Here is a 22,357-nt window from a genome sequence, read left to right on the forward strand (position 1 = left end):
CTGACTTATCCTGGATGTTGTATGTATGTCACATAGATGAGCCTGTGATTAACTTGGACAGAGATTCCTTGGACATGCCTGGGGATGACCAGGGGAGGAAACTTCATTCCAGTTTGTAGCATTCTGGGGGATCCGAGGGATCCTGAGAAGACTCTGGAAGGGAACTGTCAGTAAAAGCTCTTTAGAGAAGTTTGAGAACATCAGGACCAAAATAAACTGACTTGTGTGGCTTTGACTCTTGTGGGTATTGAGCCTCTAGGCCTGTGTTCTTGTTTGTTCAGTCATTTTTTTTGCTTTTTAATTTTTTGAGGGAGGTGAGGTCCTCCATCTGAGGGGGTCAGGAAAGATATTTGAAGACGTTGGTGTTTGAACTGGGCCTTGAAGGTTGACCATGGCCTAGGAAGGTGAAGAGAAAGCAGAGGAATAGCAGAGGCAGAGACAAGGTGAAGAGAGGAGGGCCCCCAAAACACAGCCCCCAAAATAGTCTTGTCAGCTCTGTATCTATTCTGTTCCATACCTGACCACCTCTTATGTCCTCCCCCACCACCCCTCTCATCTTTCACCTGGACTTCTGCAGTGGTCTCAGCCCCATTCTTCCAGTTTCCACTCTTGCCTCCATAAGGTTTCTTCCCTTCTCAGTATCCCAAGCAATTCTTCTAATACCTACATCGGGTGCCCTTGTCCCTCTGCCCAAAACCTGCCAGTGGCTGCCCATCTGGGAAGGAAATCCAGACTCTCAGCTCTCTCTATGAGAGACATCTGCCCTGGCATCTCTCCAGCCTTGTTTCTCACCACTATCCTGCTCCAGCCTTCTTGCTTTTCCTTGAACAGGCTGAATTTACTCTTACCCCAGTGCCTTTGCACTTGTTTTCTCTTCAGCTTTGGTTGCTCTTCACCCAGATATTTGCAGTCCTTTTTCCCTCATTCAAGTTGCCATTAGATGTCACCAGTTCAGAACATGATGACTCTATTTATCTGTCCACACACACACACCCGTGATGAAGAAGATGCTCCAATGTCTGAGTTATTTCTTGAAGACCTGTCGCCACAGAAAAGTTCTACTGGTGTCTTCTTCCAGAATGAAGAACCTAGATTTTATAACGTCCTTTTAAAGCGTTCCTGCTCAAATAGGAATTCAAGTGTTGGCTTTTGTGGTTCACACACCCTGGCCATCCCTGGAACTGTCTGACAGGTTTGGCTTAAAAAGGAACTGAATTCATTCAGGAAGTATTGTTGAGAGCTATCTATGTGTCAGGTACTGTTCTTGGCACTGAGAATACAGCCAACCGAAAAATTCCATCTCCCCCGCCCTGACTTGATCCCAAGGAGACAGAAAATAAACAAATAAGCATATGATAAATTGTCAGGTTATGACCATGCTGGGGATGGGGAGTAAGCCCCTTGCTTCATTACCTTGCTGGTTAGGTCTTCACAGAAGGATGATGTTGGACAATTAAAAAGCTCCCTGCAATGTCTTGTTCCTTTCCTGCCTAAATTACAAAAAGGACAGGAAAAGGGGGATGGAAGAGTTCTCTGTAACTGTAGCTTCATCTTGATGTGATAAAGGCTGTGCTTGACCCCCACTGGGAGTCCACTCTTCCATGTAGCTAGGGGGTCACGAAATTGGATTAAACCACCCTTCTAGCAACTCTTGTGTTCTGCGCCCTTGGTCTCAGAGCTGACAGCCGGTTGACAACAGACTGAAAATTGTATTAATGACTTGTCCTCAGCTGAGAGATAGCGTGTCTACAATATGTCATCTATTTTATATTAGAAACCATCAAAGCAAGGCCAGTTTCCCTGAAACCAAGATGCTGGATTTCCTTGGTTGTTTCAAAGGCCTCAGATTCCTGATTGTACCTCCAGCCTCTCGTTGGAAGAAGACCCCTCACTTTCCCTCCCGTCGTCTCTCTCTGGCCTATTTCTACAGGGAACATGATTCTCCTCTGCTTCCTCTCATCTGACAGGCTCTCGGTTTGAGAGTGAGGCTCGGGGTACGTGGCAGCCCAGACCAGTCACCGACCCAAGCTGCTCATTGCCTCTCCCTGGGAGCCGCTGTCAGTAAAGGTTTATTGAGCACACTCATACAACACACTTCAAGACGTAAGAGAGCTGATTGTGCTTCTTGCCCTCTGAGCTTTCAGGCGGCTGGAATTCATAGTGATGGCAGAGCCTGGCCAGGGAGCGGGCTTTGTCCTCTGTACTTACACCCCACCAAGATGGTGGGCAGGGGGTGGTGCCGAGAGCTGTGGGGCTCCGTAGAAGGCTGAGCAGCGTCTTGTCTGCATTTCCAGAAAAGCCCAATTCGAGCTGCTTATGCCATGGTCTTCCTAGGAGAAGGACATTTTACTTGAACTTAGGGAAGCAGTATGACTGGACAATTTAGAATGTGGAGTAAAATAATTCAGCTTCATCGTGGTATCATTGTTATCAGCTATTTTTTTAATAGATTTTTTTTTTTTAGTAGTAGTTTCAGGGTTCTAGAAAAATTGAGTGTAAAGCACAGAGAATTCCCATATACTTCCTTACCCCACCCCACAAAATCTCCCCTACTGTTAACATCTTGCTTGAGTGTGGTACGTTTGCTACAGTTGACAAGCCAATATTAGTACATTACTATTAACTAAAATGAATGTTTTTTTAACAAAATGAATGAGTAAGCAAACAGCAGAATCAGACCTATAAGAGAGCACAAACTGATGGTTGCCAGAGGGAGTGGGGGGATGGGCGAAATGGCTGAAGGGAAGTGGGAGATCTAGGCTTCCAGTTATGGAATGAATGTCACGGTAAATAGAAGGCACTGCACAGGGAATACAGTCAATAATATTGTAAGAGTGATATATGGTGACAGATGGCATCTATCCTTGTGGTGAGCACAGCATAACCTACAGAGAAGTTGAATCACTGTGTTGCGTGCTTGAAATTAACGTAACATTGTATATGGACTCTACTCAAAAACATAATAATAAATGGGAGGATAGCATAAACAGTAGCTGTAAGCTCAAAGGTATCAACCACACTGTTATTACAGATCATAAATATGGTGGCCAACAGTAGAGAAAATGCTGAAGAAAGTATGGTAGAGCTGCAGGGCCAACCATTAAGTTCCAGGGCATAGAAAATGGCAATTCTGAAAACTGGGCAGTGCAGGAACAGCGCTTGTGGGAAAAAATCAAGATCTAAACCTGCAGGAAAAACATTCAGAAGGTGAAACAGTCAACCGCTAATTAAAGTGGTATCCCCCCCCCCCCCAAAAAAAAAAGTTAATGCTTTTTTGAACTAAGTTTAAACTAAAGTCCTGGTTTAGACAAGAGCTTATTCTTTGTGTTGTGCATTCTATGAGTTTTACAAATGGATGGTGACCTGTATCCCCCCCATCGTAGTATCCTACAGAATAGTTGCTCTGTCCAGAAGCCCTCTGTGCTTCCCCTACTGCTCCCTCCCTCTCTCCTTCTAAACCCCTGGCAGCCACTGATCTTTTTACAGTCTCCACGGTTTTACCATTTCCAGAATGTTGTATAACAGGGCTCACACAGTCACAGTTCGGAGCCTCATCTGATTGGCTTATTTCACTTAATAGCACACATTTAATGTTTTCCCCGGGGTCTCCTTGTGCTCGATAGCTAGCTCGTTTCTTTTTAGTGCTGAATAATATTCCATCATCTGGATGTACCACTGTTTATCCACTCATCTACTGAAGGACCTCTTGTTTACTTAAAAGTTTTGGCAATTATGAATAAAGCCACTATAGACGTGTGTGCAGGTTTTTCTGTGGACTTCAGTTTTGAGTCCTTTGGGTAAATACCAAGGAGCTCTATTGCTGGACCGTATGGTGACGCGATGTTTTGTTTTGCCACAAACCACCCAACTGTCCTCCAAAGTAGCTGTACCATCTCATTAGCTGGGTTTGGTTACTACACCACTTTCATTTAGAGGGGTCTGATTTTTCTAGGCAATGCTTCAGAAATACCCTGAATATTAATCAAGACCCTCTTCTCTCTGCCCTCCTCCCTGGGACTTACATGTGCAAGGTTGCCACCCATGTTGTTCTGTCATTCTCCTATTCTTGCCTGAGCTAAACCATCCTGGTGGAAAATGCCCTCTTTTCCCTGCTCCCTCTTCCCTTTTGCTTCTCATCTCTACCCTTGTGTCCCTCCAAAAATTCAAAAAAGTAAGTAGAGAAAGGGGCGGGAGCAGGACTGGCAGGGGAGACCCCATTCCCGTTTCCCTGTAGGAGAGCTACTATGTCCTCCCCAGGCTCTTGGTCTTCCCTTAAAATGCTTTAAGTTGACACCACTAAGAGGTACGTGATGCTCTCCACCCCCAAGCTGCGGGGACAGGCCTGCCCTCTTCCTTACTGATGTGTCTCCTGGCAGCAGACGAGACTTCTTCCATGTGACTAAGTGCTTTGGGGACATTTACTGAGCAGCTGCGCTGCTTGTGACCAGAAGAACACGTTAGCCAGAGAAATTCATCAGGGGCCTGAAAATGAGGCAGTGGGCCAAGAGACAGAAGGATGCATCCCTACTCCTATCAGTTCCTTCCCCTTAGGGCTTCTGGGAGTCTCTCTGGAACCCCGTGACTATAAAACACTGGGAGTGGGTTCTGTTTGTGCTTTGTCAGTCTCGTTCCTTTATAGGTAGGCTTCGTATTGTGCAACCCAAATGCTTCAGGTTAATACAGAGAGACAGATGAACATAAGAATAGGGGGAATCACTGAAGGGGGAGGGGAGCACCCCAGTTAAAGGAGAGCAAGCAGTTGAGCAGAAACCCTTTGTGAACTTCCCAAAGACCATTCACAAGGCTGTAACGAGTGACACTGTCCATTCATGTGACTTCTGCTGGCTTGTTCCATTTCCCCTGAGTTTTTGGTGCTTCTGCCCATGTGCATTTGAAGGCTGAATGCCTTGTGGTTGAAGGGACCATCCCTGTGGGAGTGCAGAATTTCTCAACAGGGTGCTGTATGAGCAGGATAAAATCCTGTGCATTATAGCAATTTAGCAGCCCTGTTCTGGCTGCCTAAATACCAGGAGTGCCCCCCAGTCATTGTGACAATCAGAAACTACCCCCACAGGTTTCCAGAGGCACGCTAGGGAGCACCACCAGCGATGAGAACCCCTGGGGTAGAGGTGGCCTGCTCAGGGTCTCCCAGTACAAGGAGGTCAATCCAGTACCTCCTGCCCACTCTTTGCCCGGGTCCTTTCCAGCTGCTGGCACCTGCACTTGTCACCCAGGCCCTTTCTCACCCATTCTTGCCTCTTCCTCTCCTACCCCTCACTTCCAGAGCCCAAGGAAAAGCACTTAGATATTTTCCCAGTCAGCAATGTGATGTGGGTTGAGAAATGTAGGGTTACAAGAACTTCAGGGTGTTTTCCCCTTAACTCTTAAAAATCCATAGTTCTGGGAATCTGTTCCCTCTGTTTGCACCTCAGTGGCCCTCGTCTGATCAAGAGAGTTCTCCTAAAGGGTGTTCTGTGGCCAGCCTTGAGAACACAGAACACAGTGGAAAGCTGACAGTGGTGATTGGCATTGGGGCATCGCTGACCCCTCTGTCCACCACCCCCTTCTTGGGATGATGTTGCATTGATCTGAAATTCTTCCAACTCATACTGGTATTTATCTTAGCCCAAGCATCCCAATGCCTTTTTTCAGGGTGGTTCCGGGGATGTCCTGAGTGAAGCAGTGGGAAGGGATGAGTTTGTCACCACCAAGCTATTCACATGGAGGAAATGGGGCAGGGTTCAAGGATTGCTTATTTTTTATCTCCTCCCAGCACATAGGCTGCTTCTAAGCCACTAGCTGTTGAGTGCTGTGTACATATCGCTGAGGGATTGGCCTGGCTTTGTTGGGACTTCTGAGAGGCTACCTCTGCTGGTCTGAGGTCCGGGTGGAGCTACTGCTGACCCTTGGCCTGGAGGATGGCAATTCTGGGGCCACAAGGCCCGGGGAAACTGAGACGTGGCCATGGGTCTCTGTGGAGGGGAAGGGAGATTATAACATCCGGCAGACTCTTCCAGAGCTGGCATTTGATTTCTGGGTTTCCTGGCAGCGAGGTCTTGGCCCATCTGGTCCTGGTACTGGGGAGAATGAGCCCTGCGGATAAAGCCAGCACCTCTGCCGCTTCACCCTGGCCTGGTCTCTAGCCCAGTCCTCCACTCCTTCCATCCTCTGGGACTCTGGCAAAGTCAAGCATGGCCTTTTCCACAGACATTTTGATGCCTCGTATCAGCTGGCACAGGTTTCTGAGCGCCTCAGCTTGGCACAGTTTCTTGCGACCTTAGAGCTCAGCCCTGGTCGAGCCTGTTGGTGATTCAACAGCCGGGGATCTCCAGCCGGCTCGGGAGGGCTCCGGGATCCTCGCCCTGCTACCCTGCAGTCCCTGGACAGGGCCCTCGGCCAGCCAGCATGGGAGCTGGCCTGCCAGAAGAGGAAGTCTGACTCAGTACCCGGGTCTTTGCTAAGGCTTTAACTCTCCCTGAGAATGACTGCTTCCTCCCAACAAAAAAAGGACGTGGCATCGATCTGTGTGGGTGGGAGTGGGCACAGGGCCTTTCCCAGCCAGAGGAGGTGCTTGGTGCATCCTGGTTGACTGACTTTTTGATAAAGATATTTATGCTGTTCGCTTTGGCAGAGCAGGTCCTCTTAACCACCGAATCAGCGGCCGCATTGTGCTATGAGACTTTGGAGTGGGTGGGGGTGTTGGAAAAGGAAGATGTCCGCAGGGCGGTGTGAGGTGCGACATCACCTACCAGACCTTACAAACAAAGGTACCTCAACAAGCAGCCTCTGCATCCTCCTGTGAGGGTCTCTGTGGCTTTTTTTTTATTTGGTCCTTTTTTTTTTTTTTTTTTTTTTTTTTTTTGCATGCCTTTCCAGAAGTCGGAAAGAGCATCCATCACCTTTTGTAGTTGCCCTCCTTCTCTGATGCCTGTGCATGCAGTGTCACTCCTGGGCGTTAATCAAGTTCTTGACTAAAAAGAACTCAAAGCACTTTGCAAATATTTGCATTTGCCCCTTGATGTAGGGGAAGAAAGACTAGATCAGAGGTGGTGGGAAATGAGGCCTGGGCTGAGAGGGGGAGAGTGAGGGAGACGGCCCATGTGAGTGACTGCTCTGGGCCCCACAGCCACCCAGCGCTGAAGGGACTGATGGTGTCAGCGGGTGGAAGGAGACGGTGTGCCTGCGGGAGAGGTCTGGAGGGCGCTCTGGAGGATGTTGGGGTCTAGAGGGCCCAGAAGGCTGGGCGGAAGAGGCCAGGGCAGCAGGAAAGAACGAGTGTATTTAGGAGACCTGAACCAGGTAGATACATTTGGGTGGAATAAAGGGCTTGAATGGGGAGCATGAGAGATACTTGCAGAACATGGGTGAGTGTGTTTGCTTCACTTGAGTCTCCTCCTCCAGACTGCTAAGTCCCTGTGGCAAGTCCTGCCTTTGCCCAAAGAGCCCCTTGGGCGTGTAGCGCTCAGCAAATGCTGGGGCTGGCCATCCTGCTGCACCAAGCCATTCTCTAGGCTCTGTACCCCTTCTGACACTGTGCCTTCCTCCTTAGGGTCACCAGGTGCAGGTCTTCCTGTCTTCTCATCAAGTTTTCAGGAAAAGCCTACAAAATGAGTTAAGGATGTGAAAATGGAGGTTTCTAGGGTCATGTCATCAAGTGACCAAGCAAGTCAGGGTCATCTTGGCGTGCAGGTTCAGGAGACTCGCTCCAGGCTCGGGGGAAGGATGGCACTCCCCGCTTTTCCTCTGCTGAGGCTAGTTCACTCTGTTATTGAAATAGAAGACACACTTTAACTCCCCTCCCACCACAATTGATGGTGCGGTCAGACATTTATAATGTAGTTCAGTGTGAATGGTTGCCAAGAATTGGAAGGATTATTTCTCACAGGAAGGATATGTTGCAGACACTGTAAGAGAAGAGACTTTTAGTCCTTTTCTTTGTCTGCAGCACTCGGAACGGTGTCTGCCCTGTACTGGTGCTCAGCAAATACTTCTTGAATGAATGCATGCACGCATGCCAGGTTTCAAGAGTTCTTCATGAATAAGAACCAACACTGAGAGCTGTAGCTCTGGAGGGTCCCACATAGAAGTGAGGAAGGAATAGTGAGGATCAGCTGGTTTTCCCATTCCCCCTCCGCACACTCTCAACACTCACCTCCCCCCCCCCCCCGACTCTGTTTTCAAGCTGGTGACCTCTTAGAGAAATTCAGTTCAACCCACATGTGTCAAAAACCTAACTTGGTGTGGGGCGCCTGGGTGGCTCAGTCAGTTAAGCCTCTGACTTCGGCTCAGGTCGTGATCTCACAGTTCGTGAGTTCGAGCCCCACATTGAGCTCTATGCGGACAGCTCAGAGCCTGCAGCCTGCTTCGGATTCTGTGTCTCCCTCTCTCTCTGCCCTCCCCCACTCATGCTCTGTCTCTCTCTCAAAAATAAATAAACGTTAAACAAAAAACCTAACTAGGTGCAAGGCATGGTGCCTACTGTGACGGCAGAGATGAGCGCTGCATGGTTCCTGGCTGCACCAGACGGGGAGATGAAGATGTGAAAAAACTTCCAAACTACAAGGCAGAATCCGATAAGGACTGCTCTAAAAACGAAATGATTATTTCTGACATTTGGGTGGGGATTTGACAGGCGAATTTGACTTCCATGGGTGGAAGAAGGGGCATGCCAACTTGAGAGATTAGAATATTCATGGCATCTCTCAATGACAGCTACCGGGTGTTGCGTGTTTGTTATGTGCCATTCAGTACACTCCACGTTTTCCATGTGTCCCCTCCCCCATTTAATCTTCACAACCCTGTGCAGGAGAGGGATATCTTTATCTCTTTCTACAGCAAAGAAAACTAAGGCTCAGACAACTAAGCAAATATCACAGAGCCACAAGGATTGGAGTCCGGGCCCTGGTAGCCTGAGCCCGTGGCACTGAGCTGAGTGAGGGCAGGTTGTGCACAGGGAAAGGGGGGGAGTGACAGGCAGCTGGAGTCCATGTGTCCAAAGAGAGTAGGCAGGAGGAAGCAGATGGAAATGGGGTTTGGGACCAGGTTCTGTACCTTACATCTCTGCTCAGGACTTCAGACTGAATTCTCTGAGCGGGGAGCCTGCGGGAAGTTTAGAGGAAAGAAGTGCTATGGCCCAGCAAGTGTTTCAGGAAACTCACTCTGGCAGCAGGAGCAAAGGTAAAAAAAAAAAAAAAAAAAAAAAAAAAAAAAGGCTGTTGGCAGGCAAACCAGTTAGGCAACTATTATGATAGCTCAGGAGGGATGATGAGGCCTGAATTGGGGCATTGGCAGTAGGGACATGGGGTGGGGGTGGGGGGTGATGGATGAGATGGATAGTGTGGGGGTGATCTGTGTAGGAGGCCTTGGCTTGAATATGGAGTAAAGGGGAGGGAGGGGTAGACCATGTCTTTCGGGTCCTCGGCCCCACCCAGAAGCCAGGCGGAGGTGGAACAGGTCAGGGATGAGACGGAGTTTATTTTTGAACACATGGTTTGAGGTGCAGTCTTCTGGAGAGTGGTCAGGGTGCTTAGGGCATGGAAGCAGGGGAAGTATCTATGGAGACGTGATCTTCATGGGTGCCTTTGGCAGCCCATACTCCTCTTCCTTTGCTTTAGTATGGAAGGGTCTATTTTTTTCTGATTTTGTATACTCCATTTTATTTTATTTAATCCTTGCAGTGGCCATGTGAAGAGTTATCCTTATTCATGAATGAGGATATGCCAAGGCTCAGCAAAGTTAGATAACACACTTTGAGGTGTCACAGGTAAGGAGTGGTAGATCTAGGATTTGCACCCAGTTCTGACAGCAAGGCTCCTTTCTGCTCTGCCATAACAGGCCCTGAGTCAGAATTAGAAAAGGGTGGAGGGCTGAAGTCTAGGCACCCATCTGCTCGTCTCTTCCTCCCTAATCCTGAAGGTTCATTCTGAATACATTGGTTTTTTTTTTTCCATCTGCAGATATATTGAGATGGTTATGGAAAATACCTATGAGCATGCGGGTAACACTGGTTTATCTTCTGTGATGTCATAATCATGAGGTATTGCCTTAGCCTCATCACGGTGGACTTTGCCACTTATGGCCACCCCAGGGGTCATCAGGAAGGGCACCCTGGTCCCAAGCGCACTGACCTGAGTGCATTGCATTCCCCTGTGGATGGCAAGCCTATAGTATATTATTAAGACTGTGTTGAAAACGTAGAGATGGAAAGTGCTTGTTTAGGGTTAGATTTAGGGTCTCCTCCATCTTCTGATATTTGATGTAAACGCCATGCTAAATTGAAGGACAAAATTACCATAAACCAAGTTCACTCACTGAGACAAGAACGCAAAGCCTTTACTTTGTCTGATCCTCCTTCAGGGCAGGGATCTACCTACAAAGTGTTGGAATGAAGCCAGTGGGCCCCCTTGTCCCCCAGCTAGATGGTTGAGGAAGATGGACAGCCTTGTATCTTCATAGATGCCTGGAATTTATGGACTGGGCAGATATTCTGGCCCAAGTCTGCCATTTAAAGACAAAGAGCCTAAGATTGAGAGAGGTGAAGTGACTTGCTAAAGGTGACCACATTCGTAGTTCACCCTAGTCTCTGGACTCCCTGTTAGCCTGTGTTCCCTAGGTCACAATGGATACCTGGCTTCTAGGCAGGACAAAAAAAGGAGGAGGAGGTGGTCTTCTCTAGGATGTCTGTGTTCTTTGTACTTCACGAGACAAGCAAAAGCAAAGTGAGGCCAACTGGACCTTGTGATATGAGCTTGCAACGTCTGTCACTAATAAGCTAGGTGACCTTGGGCAGGTTATTTAATCTCCTGTACCTCTACTTTCTTACCTCCAGAATGGGAGCCTAATAGGACCTACTTCCTAGGACTTGCTCTGAGTACTGAATGAAACTATCCAGGGCATGTAGTAAGTGCTCAAGCAAATGTTCCTGCTTATTACTATTACTAACGCCATCAGCCGGAATGGTGACTGAATCATGTGAGGGGGGAGCTTGGGAGACCAATCAGACTCCAGTGATTTTCCCTCTGCCACCTGCCACTGGCATAGAAACATCTTCCTGATTAACTTGTCATGTCATGGCTGTGTTTGGACAAAGGGGCCAGGACCTCACCTGTATGGGTTTGTAACTAAAAGCTGCCCCCTCCCTTGCATAGTTGGTTTTCTTTCATGAGCACCAAGATCTGCCACCTGAGACACAACACTAACTTTTTCAGATAATTTCTCTGTAAGGCTCTCTCCTTGGGTAGCAGGGTCCAGCTTGTGTTTTAAAAGCAGTGTTCCAGATGCTGGGATGGTAAAAGAAAGAGCCCTCTGTCCCATAAGCCCGTCTGCCCATGGTGATTCATTCCCATGTCACATATTTCTACACTCTCCCTGCTATCCCCAGAGTATTCCTAATCCTGTCTGGCCAGTTCTTCCACAAATTCCTCTGCAGCTTTTCCTGACATCCTCTGAAGCTGGTGTCACTGGTGTATCCATAAGCAGGGGCAAATACGAATTGTTGCCCCTTCCTTGGAGAGAAACCATGGACTCTTCTGAGGGCCATCCTCCCCACACCCAGGCGATGGAGGATGCCATGTGGCTGCTTTCTGCTATGACCTGTAGGGATATCCTCTCCAGGGGCAGGCTCTTTGTCTCCTGGTCCCGCCAGCTTTCCGCCTTGTCCCTACCTGCAGTGTGTTCTTTTCTTTTTTTTCCTTCCTAATCAGTTCTTATCCTGAAGCCAGCATCTTCACCTAGATCAAAACGTTTTGCATTTAAAAATACAGATAAAGTCATACAATATTGCAGTTTTTGCCATGCAGTTAAAACCCTGCCACATTTGCAGGTAAAATTTAAATGTTGGGATGTAATTCATAGTATTTTTTTTAATGTATATTATTTTTGAGAGAGAGAGAGACAGAGTGCGAGTAGGGGAGGAGCAAAGAGAGGGAGACACAGAATCAGAAGCAGGCTCCAGGCTCTGAGCTGTCAGCACAGAGCCCAAGGCGGGGCTCAAACTCATGGACCATGAGATCATGACCTGAGCTGAAGTTGGCTTAACCAACTGAGCCACCCAGGCTCAGAATTGGGGTGTAATTCATAAAGGAAGAGGCCTTAGAAGCTGTACCGAAGGCCCTGGGTACAATGTGACCTATTTACACAGTTTTGTGCCCACACGATTGCCCCGTGCATGTCCCTGTAGACTTCATGCTGAACTGCAGGATGCTTGCTCTAGGTACCACCCACCACTTCCTTAGTTCCTGGCGTTGTCCCTTATGACCTTCCAATCCCAAGTATGGTAGGAGAGGAAGGGGAGATCTTGGCTTACCCCCACCAGCACCCACCCTCCCTGCTGCTTCTCTCTCCCGCCTGCATTGTTTCTTTACCCATAGGTCTTTTCTCAGAGCCTCCTTTAAATCCAGGGTACACTTTATCCAAAAGGACCTCCTGCAGCCTCTCTCCATCTTCTCCACATCTCCCTGACACCACCACCTCGCCTTCACCCCTTCACTCGGGCAGCCTAACTTAGGGGATCTGAAACTGGATGGCATATGGAACTCTTGATTTTTGGGGTGGGGGGTGGCAGGGGGAGGGGAGGGAGAGGAACAACTGATCCCAACAGTGGAGTAGGTCAGAGCCTGGAAGCAAATACTGGCTGTCACAGAGGCCAGAGCCTGAGGCTGCTTCTCCCCTATCTGGGCACTAGAGCTGAGTATCCACAGAGGGAGGTGGCCACAAGGCTGGCAGGTGGGATAGGATAGAGAATGTCCCATGCTAAAGGCCCAGCCTGGGGCCCAGTCCCATACATGAGTTAGGGGCTGTGTTGAGGGGCTGGGGAAGGAGGTGCTCCTCTGTGGCCCAGGGAAGATAGGGACCCAGCACCTCTCAAAGCATTTTCCATTGGTACATCAGTGGATGGGTTTCATGGTGGCTTCAGTCTGTGAACTCATGAGATAAAAATGCTAACCTCTTTTATGGCATTCTTGCTGTTGTAAACTTTTATTTACTCTCCAAACAGCTGAATTATAAGCACTGCAACCCTTGTCCCCCCTTGAAGGCAGGCCTGGGTTTCTACTCTACTTTGGGTGGGGGATCAGCTTTCATAGGTTTTTTCTTCCCTTTGTTCTTCTCCTTATTTTTTTTTTCTTTCTTTTTTGGAATCCACACAATCCAGGGATTCCCCTGTTTGGAGCTGTTTAAGCAGAAATATGCTGGCAAGAGCAGCCTGGTAGGGATTCTTGCCCCCGAGGGAGGCCGCTGGGGGATCCCTGCAGCCTCCAAGCTTCTGCCTGAACTCAGTGTTGTCTTCCTGGAGCCACTGCATGTGGCAGCTGTACTGTCCCCACCCAGGTGCCCCAGACTGTACTGTTCTGATGAGCCTCAGAGCCTTCCAGGGCCACGTGCTTCTGGAAGACCTTCACACAGCCCGACTTTTCCAAGCATAGCCACGGGGCTGGCAGTCCAGGCACCTGGGCTTACACAGACTAGGCAGCAGGGGGTCTGGGTGTTCACACCCTGGCTCCTCAGACCTTGCTCAGAGCGGGGTGCAGGGGGGATTTGGGGTCTGCTTTCAGAATACAGAGATCAAGCTTAACTGCGGGGCCTGCCGAATCTGTGCATTTGTGCATTTGTGCATTTGGGGGTTGTAGCTGGTGAGTACACACCCACCAGTGTTTTGTGACAGACTATGGTTAGAGGACTCCCGAGTGGTGTGGTGATAAAACACTGTCTCGGGCATGGGCATGGGACAGACTTGAACTTGACTGCAAGAGCTTGGGCAAATTCCTAACCTCTGTAAAGCCTCCGTTTCCTCACCTGTTAAACCGTGTGTTTCCAGAGGCTGGACCAGAAGGCAGGGAGGCTGGGAGGTGCCTAGATTGTGGGTAATCATGAAGATGAAATAAGATAGCACATAAGTGGTACCCGCCCCCACTCAGGGGCTGAAGGAGGTCTGACCCCTGTCCTCTGGTCTGGGCCCCTCCGGAAAGCAGAGGCCTCACCTCTCATCACCAGAAGCTGTGCCTGAACAGAGATTGCAGAGAGATGCTCGGGCATTAAGCTATTTATCAGGGGACTTGGAGGGTATAGAGAGGAACTGTTCTATTCCGTGTTGCTCAAATTATGAATAAAAACCCAGTCGTCTCTCATCTGTGGAACATGGTGGTTTTTGCAAACTCTGATTAGTTCCCAGAATGCCTTTGTGAGTTTGGCAGCTGGTAGCTTATGGGTGAGGGACCGAGCGGTTGGAGTAGCTTGCCCCACAGCTGGGGTAGTGGCCCCCCATGTATTCCAAAGAGTCAGTGTCCATCCCTGCTCCGTCCTGGCTGCATTTGTACAGTATTTGCTTTCCTGCTTTGGTTTTGCTCTAGCAGAGATCGATATGGAGACCAGAAACAGTGCTGGCTCTGCTCTCGATGACTGACCGGATATGGGGCCAGGGAGGGAGGCTGCAAGGTAAGTTCAGGGACAGTTTGCGACAGGCCAGCAGTGCCTCCTCAGAGATATGCAAAGAATTCCTGTATTCTTTATGTTACTCTGGGTCACTGGCTGACTTTGGCCCAGAGTGGTTTGTGGCAGTACCAGCGAAGTCAGGTCGTGACAGGTTCCCAGCTGGCAGTGTGGAACCTCTAAAACCTTTCCCGGCCTTGGCAGGAATGCTTCACTTTGATGCTTGGTGTGTGGATTGCAGACTCGACTGTTTAAACATATCCAGAGGAACCCTAAGAGCCATGCTTCCAAACTGAGCAGCAAGAAAGAATTGCACGGGGAAGGCATTTGATTTTACTCCTGTTCTCTCCTTGCCCCCCGCCCCTACTCTAGCCCAATATCTGGTTCCAGGATGGTGTAGCAGTACTTGGGAAATCCCTGCCAGGCCTCCAGGAAAAGGAGTCTGAAGTTTTTATGATGTTTCTTGTTTCAAAGGCCTAAAGAAAAGTCATGAGCGTGATTACTTTACCTGTTGCGAGTATCTTTCTTGCCTGAGAGTCCAGGCCTTCTATGTCTCTACCCTGAGTGAAAAGGGGAGGGGAGTCCTGGCAACATGCATAGCAGAGGTTTGGGTTAGTCCTGTGCAGCAAGCGGTGACAGCACAGAACCTTGCTTGTTTTCTGTTCTGCTTGATTCAGCTGCCTTCCAGGCTAACCACCCACAGGTGGCCCAGCCTGTGCAGGGCCACCATGGCATCTTTTTGCCTTTCAGTTTTAGGAAGTCAGTCTAACTTAGTTCATGCTGATTGCATAACTCCCAAGAGGTTCCTTCTTCATTAGAACTTTGCTGCTGTTTCTGGAAACTTTTGGTACTTTAACCTGAGGTCACATAAGGTCATCTATTAGCAGAGGCAGCTTCATGGGTGTGCGACCTGTGTAGTCTCACAGAGTCCCATGTTCAGATGCCCCGAGCTTGGGGTTTTAGTGCTATGCAGTGGTAGTCTTGAAATTCTTAGTGATTTTATCTTTGAATTTATAGTTTGTAAGTGAACTCCAATGGGACAATGGAGTGTGTCCTGGGAACTTGGAGCCTTGGCCCAAGTTGATCGTATCAACTACCGTCTATCAGTGGGTTCTCGCCCCTGCCACACTCTGCCCCTGTTAGGGCCTGGATACAAGAAAAGTTGGTGTTAGGTGCGTGTACCCCATGGCATCTCAGGGCAGGGCATGGTGGCAGCTGTCCCCACACTGGGCTGCTAGCTCCACGGCCTGCCTGTTCAGTGGGTGACTAGACAGGGGCAAGGCTCTCCTCCACCCCTGATCGAGGTACCTGATGATGCTTTCTGACCACGGAGGCTCTAATACCCTCGGGGGTCAGCTGTCTGCCTCAGTTGGGGTCCCTGAGAAGAAGAAATACCTGTCTGGATTGCCCTGCCCCAGCTGGGTCACAGCACATCTGTCCAGCTTCTGGCAGGAAGGAAACCCAGCAGTGGGTGGTCGCCCGTGTATTCACTCACTTGTCATGAGGGCCCCCACGTGCTCAGCCTGCAAGAATCCTCAAGCCTCAAAGAGAGAGATCATGGCGTGCACAACAACGTGAATGGACTTAATGCCACTGAACTGTATACTTGAAAGTGGTTAAAACAGTAAATTTTATGTATGTTTCACCACCACAAAAAAATTACAGGGTATTAAAAAAACACCAGAACAGGTGGAGAGAGACCATGGAAGGAAGGAAGGAAAAAACTTTATGGTTTTTTTCCTGATTTGTGAATAAGGGACCCACATTTTCATTTTGCACTGAGCCCCCCACCCCCCAAGCTATGTAGCCAGGCCTGCCTTTTGGCCACTTTGTAAAGTTGCCTGGTCTTTACCTTTCAAGCAGTCTGCCCTCGAGTCCTGAAAGTGTTTTGCTGAGCAGATGCTTACCTTTCCTCTCTTCTCCCCACACAGGTCTTCTGTTGGCTGTGTGCCAGGCCCTGGAGAACAGCACGTCCGCCCTGAGTGGTGAGTCCTGTCCCCTCCACGGGAGATGGTGTGGGAATACAGGAAGGGGGCAGGCCTTGGCTATTTTGTGGAGCCTGCTCTCTGAACTTCCTCTGGGGCTCCTGCCCTCTATGCTCACACAGGGCTGTCCCCTGAGCCCTTGCTGCCCTCCACCCCAGGGCCCGATTGCATTCCTGGGGGGTCTCCACTGCGGGAGCAGGAGGGCTGTTCCCCCTCCCTGAAGGTTCGCCATCTCCCATCTCTGCTCCGACAGTCTGTGTGGGCAAGCATCGTGGACAGCAGAGCCTGCAGGACCCGAGATCTCAGAACCGTCCTCAGTTTCCCCGCTCATGTAATCATGCATCTAAAGTGGAACCCAGATTCCTAAACCCTTTTGTCTGCTTCTGCCTGGTGATCTTTGTTTCATTATTTTATGGCTTATCTTTGACATTTCTGGTAGTATTTCCCTTATTTCATTTTAAAGATCCTAGATCAACATATTGGAAGGTTTGGGAAATGTAGGAGGCAGACCTCCCCTGGTCAGAATACCACAGAAACATCCACTATTGCATTGTGCATTGCTTTTAGCCTTTGTCCAGGTGCGCTCATGTTTTTATACAGTTAGTCATGGTGAGAGAACTATTCTGATTCCTGCTTTTTAAATGCAAGTTTTGGAGTTGTGCATTTTTCCATGTCGCTGGAAGGTCTTGAAATGTATCCTTTTAAAATGTCATGATGTTCCATCAAGATGGATAGATGTGATTCAATTAAGCATTCCCCATTGGATATTTATGCTACTCCCACTTTAAATTATGATGCTACCTGTTCATGCCTGGAAGCTTTTTCTTCTTCGGTTTCTTTCCTCAGGATATATCTCTGGGAGCAAGAACAAATTTATTTATGACCCTTGTAACAAATTGCCAGATAGCTTTCTGAGGGAATTAAGCTAACTTTAATGTCAGCAGTGCATGAATCTTCCAGGTTCACTATTCCCTTGGTGACATGGAGTATGCCGTCATCTGTCACTGCAGTGGACACCTGCTGTATCTCCCTAGTTATTTCAGGGAGGTATATGTGGTGGTGGGGGGGGGTGTTCTTATATATTCATAAATTCTCTCACCAACCACACAGTGTCCCTGGTACTTTGCTCTTCTCTTCCAGACCTTTCCCTCCAAACACACTGGAGGTATGACTCCCACTGGGTACCACTGATTCTGTAGCCCCACAGACTGCCCCTTGGAGCTGTTGTCCTTGATGCAATTGAACTCTTAAGGTGTCCAAACCACTTGGTGGCCCGTGATGCTACAGAAGAAAATGCCTTACTTTCTCTATATTCTATATTTCTGGGGCTGGGGTGGAAGGGTGTGTCCATCCCAAAGCAGTACTTCCCAAAGTCCAGGATCTATCAGAGTTTCTACTTTTTAATGACCTTCCCCATCACAAAGGGCTCAGATGTGAATATATTGGGGGTAAAGGAGGGGCATTGGTTTATGACTCCACCATGCTGGTCTCAGAATTGTCCTATCTCCCTTCCTAGGATCCATTTACCCCCAGATGCATCCTCAGCCTCTCCTGGTCCTCACTGTAGGACCTGGTAGGTTAGAGCCAGGTCGTCTACTGAGTCACTCAGTAAGTGATGTAGGCGGTAAGTTGCAGTGATGGCAAATACTGATGCTACCATCCATGGGGAGAGGGGGCTCCTCCTCCCAGTCTCCAGCCATTCATACAGAGTACAGACAAGAAAGGCCTGGGGGATGTTGTACCTGAGCCTATTCTCTCAGCTGTGGCTCCTGCCAAGATCCTTTGGGGTTTCCCCTGTCTCTCCTGGGCAGACATGAGGAGACCTGCTATATTCATCCCAAAATTACTGTCCTTGGTGCACTAGTGACCAGCTTCTGTTCCATCTTCTGGACTTGCTTCTGTGAGAATGCCTCTGATATCAACAAGTACTTGAGGTTTAGTCTTCCTCATTGTGTATCTTCAAAGAACTAGTCACACCCTACTGTGTTGCACATTACCCTATAACTGGCTGAGGGCCACTCTGTGACCCAATGTGGTGGGTGAGAGCAGGGGCAATGCCACAACTTCTAGTGTCCAAGGGACCTGAGGATTCCAGTGCTGGTGGACAGTCTATGGAGAAGGGAAGTACGCTGCCTGCCTGGCCTCTGCATTACTCTCTGTTTGATGGGTCAGTTAGCCATGGGACTTGTGCCCCAGAGAGGTTGATGGAATAGCTCTATCCATTTTTACTTACTCTCCACCCTGCCTCTTTGGACCCAGACGTGAGTCCAGAGAGAGCTGGGCTGGGAGACAAGTCCAAATGGCAGTGATGGTATCATAGCCACCTCTTCAAGGACTAGGGCTTTGTGACTGAATCAGGCTTGTTTGCTTAACTTCCTCTTCCTTTAGAGTGACCTTCCTTCTCCCCGAAGACTCCTCAGGCCCTGGGAGGCCTTGAGCACTCCCATCCCACCCCCACTCTGACCTTACCAGACATAACTGAAATCCTGTTGTGGGTGCAGTGCAAATGGGGGACCACCCCACCAGCCATATTCACCACCCCAACATCGAAGTGTGTGTATTGAACTCTAGGCTAATTCAATAAGTAAAACTATTTGTTACTGTTAACTATGGAAATCTTCATACCCAGAAGTAATAATGAAATCAGTCCCCAAATACCTGTCACCCAGCTTCAGCAGTTACCATCTCTCTGCCATTTTTCTTTCATCTGTTCTCGCGCCATTTTGGTTTTTTCCCTTTGCTGGGATATTTCTTTTTTTTTTTTTTTTTTTTTTTTTTTTTTTTTTAATTTTTTTTAACGTTTATTTATTTTTGAGACAGAGAGAGACAGAGCATGAACAGGGGAGGGTCAGAGAGAGGGAGACACAGAATCCGAAACAGGCTCCAGGCTCTGAGCTGTCAGCACAGAGCCCGATGCGGGGCTTGAACTCACGGACCGAGAGATCGTGACCTGAGCTGAAGTCGGACGCCCAACCGACTGAGCCACCCAGGCGCCCCTGCTGGGATATTTCAAAGCAAAGCCCATTTCACTTGTGAATGTTACTTCTCTCTCACAGATAAGGACTTTAAAAAACAAACCGATAGTCCCGTTACACCAGTAAAAACAACAACAATCCCTTTTTGTTCGATCCTTAAATATGGAGGGTAGATGATGCTGCATTCAGTTTTTCAAGCTGTACTTTCAAGCTATATTTAATTTGCATTTCCTTTAATGTTTTCATATTTTGCTTTCTATTTAATTTCCTTTCTGGTGAACACTGTTTTTGTAAAGTGTGCTCATTTGTATACTGGATGACTGACTCACATCTGAGTCCCTCCTAACCCCTTATCATCTGGATGTTGGCAGGCTCACTTACCACTTACTGAGTCTCAGAGCTGTGCATTGAGGTGTAAAGATGGGTTGTTGTAGGACAAGAGCTACAAGGCTTTACCCATGATGTGAATATTCAGGTCTCTTCACTCAAGCGTTGACAGGAATGAGAAACAATATTGGTTATAAGAAGGCTTTGATACATTCTGTGCTGGAGCATAGACGTACTCAGGATTCAGCTCTCACTTCTTGATGGAGCAGCATAGAGAGAAAATTACAAACTCTGTATGCCAATCAAGGGTGGTGTGTGCACTTGAGGGAACATGGGACTGATCCCATGTGGCTTTCTTGTACTTTTTGGGGAAAAAAAAGTTCCATGCACTTATTACTTAACAGTTACCCTTGGCCTTTCTTGTTGAAGTTTCATTGGTTTCTTCCAATCTTCCTCTCTCTTAGACCCCCAAATGTGAAGGGTAAATTATGCCAGAGGCAGAGGAAACTGGCATCGTTGTCGTCAGTAAATGCTTTTCAGACCTCCATTTTGAGTGGGACACTGGAGCGATACATGCTTTAGGCTGGAGGTCAGGAATGCTGTGCGTTGGGGCCCAACTGGTCTCCGTTTTGCCAAGACCCTGGGCAAGTTGTTCATCTGGTTCCTGTTTGGATCTGAGTTTCCTCATCTATTGGACTTGAATCAGGAATAGCCTATAAGATTTTTCACACAACCACTCTGATAAATTGGTAGAGACTGCTTGGAAAGCTTTGTTCAGAAGGATTATAACTCTGCCTTGAGGCATATTATGAAATATGGTCCGATCAATTATTGGTGATGCCTGCCACGGCCCCAAGGTGGAGAAGCAATGGTGTGACTGCCATATATTTAATTCTCTTGGAACCAGATTCTCTTTTACATTTCGGTTCTAACATTCTAGTTGAAGAAGCAGACCTTCTTCCTCCTTGTCCTCAAGGAGCCCACCACACAGGTGACAAGAGAGCGTGGGAATCCATAATGCGAGCCTCATTATGACCTGAGGCCACCTCAGCTGACTGCTTCGTGGGTGATTTAGACAATAGTTGCTGTGGGAGTGAAGTCAAAAGTCTGGGGATTAGGACAGAAAATTTGTAACTGGTTGGTTGTTAATTTGTCAAGCACACAGAGAAACATAGCTGGAGGCAGAATGAGGGTGACAGAACCTACAGCTTAGAACATCCATCACACCCTCCCAAGGAAGGAGTTACGACCCATCTTCAAAAGGCACCTTTTAATGCCCCTTGAAAGGCACAGAATGCACCCGGTTAAGTTGTTGTGTGGCTCCTTGCTTAACCCTCCGAAATGTTGTGCATTTCCCAGGCTGCCCATCTGGTTCTCATGTTTTCATGAGACTCTAATGACTGAGGGGTGTGGTAAGGGCCTTGTTCAGACACCTGGCAGCAGGCTCCGGGCTTCGCTCTGCTATCTGCCTTGCTTGATCTGCATGCCTCTTTACCTCTGAACTTCTCCTTCCTCTAGCCGTGTCTGACACCACCTAGCTGGAATCAGGAAGCCTTTGAAGGCCCGCTGGAGTTAGCATCTGGGACTTTTCAGAGGTGGTGGCGAAAGAAGATGGTGAAGATGTTCTTTGGGGGTGTCGTTCGTGGGGAAGGTCACCATGATCGCTGGCTTGGGGAGGTGGTGGCCGGATTTGGGTGAGGACATCGGGCTTAACGATACAGAGAAGGTGAGCTCAGGCTGAGGGCACACAGAGGGAGGGAGATCAGATCATATGGAAAAGCCTTTGAAGGCGTTACTTGTTTGAGAAACAGGTAGAATGTGGATCAGCCAGCAAGCAAGAGATCTATTGATTGCTCATCTCCCCTAACAAAAGCTTTTCAGAACCGCAAACTGCTTCCCCGTTCCATTGTCTGGAGTGTTCCCATGTGGAGCTGGAGTCATTCTAAAATTAGAAGGCTCACGTGCTCTACCCAGGTACACAGTTCGCCGTTCCAAGTAAGTGTCTGTAGCACAAGACACGTGGTGTGCTTTAGTTTGGGGGAAAAGCACATACAACTGAGTGTGGCAGGACTTGCCTGCTGCAGAGAATGTTTGGAGGAAAGTGGGGCCTCAGGAGAGAATCAGGGATTCTTTCCTTTCCTCTCTAGGATTTATCCGTGTCATCCAAATTTGAACTTCTATTTTTTGCAAAGGAGACTATGCCAGGGGAGAGGGAAGGTAGCTCAGGGTAGTAGACAGGCCAGAGGATGTGGAATCAAGGATTATGATTCTGACTCACCAGCTGCGTAGCCTTAGTAGATCTCTTCAGTCCCCCTGAACCATCAACAAAATTAAGGAGGGGGATTGGGCCGTATCTTTTCAAACCCTGAGTCACAAAATCACTTTAGTGGATCACAGCCAGCAGTTTCAAAGATGAAATTAAATAGCTTAGAATAGACAATTTTAGAGTGAAGGAAGGTCAGGGAATGATTCGTGAGAGTCTTGTTTTAGTTATGAATGGGCACATACTGACTGGCATTCTGCATCATTTACTTGTATAAACTATACCTCTATTGTACCCTCCATAATCTCCAGATTTATTTCTTTAGTATAAGAACTTGGACACTTAAAGTGCTATAAGTCTTTCTAAACCTGTATATGACCCTC

At 48.3% G+C, this 22,357-nt stretch overlaps 1 protein-coding gene across 4 annotated transcripts in view; it reads left to right on the forward strand.

The window, feature by feature from the left end:
* The window catches only part of TGFA (transforming growth factor alpha), a 116,861-nt gene that overhangs the window by 21,874 nt on the left and 72,630 nt on the right, over nt 1-22,357 (forward strand). For all 4 annotated transcript variants that reach the window (XM_058683787.1, XM_058683789.1, XM_058683786.1 and 1 more), the window contains exon 2: nt 16,356-16,409. In XM_058683787.1, coding sequence (XP_058539770.1) covers nt 16,356-16,409 — 54 coding nt within the window. The remainder of the gene's footprint in view (nt 1-16,355; nt 16,410-22,357) is intronic.

The sequence above is a fragment of the Neofelis nebulosa genome, chromosome 9 (assembly GCF_028018385.1).
Source record: "Neofelis nebulosa isolate mNeoNeb1 chromosome 9, mNeoNeb1.pri, whole genome shotgun sequence".
NCBI classification, from domain to species: Eukaryota; Metazoa; Chordata; class Mammalia; order Carnivora; family Felidae; genus Neofelis; species Neofelis nebulosa.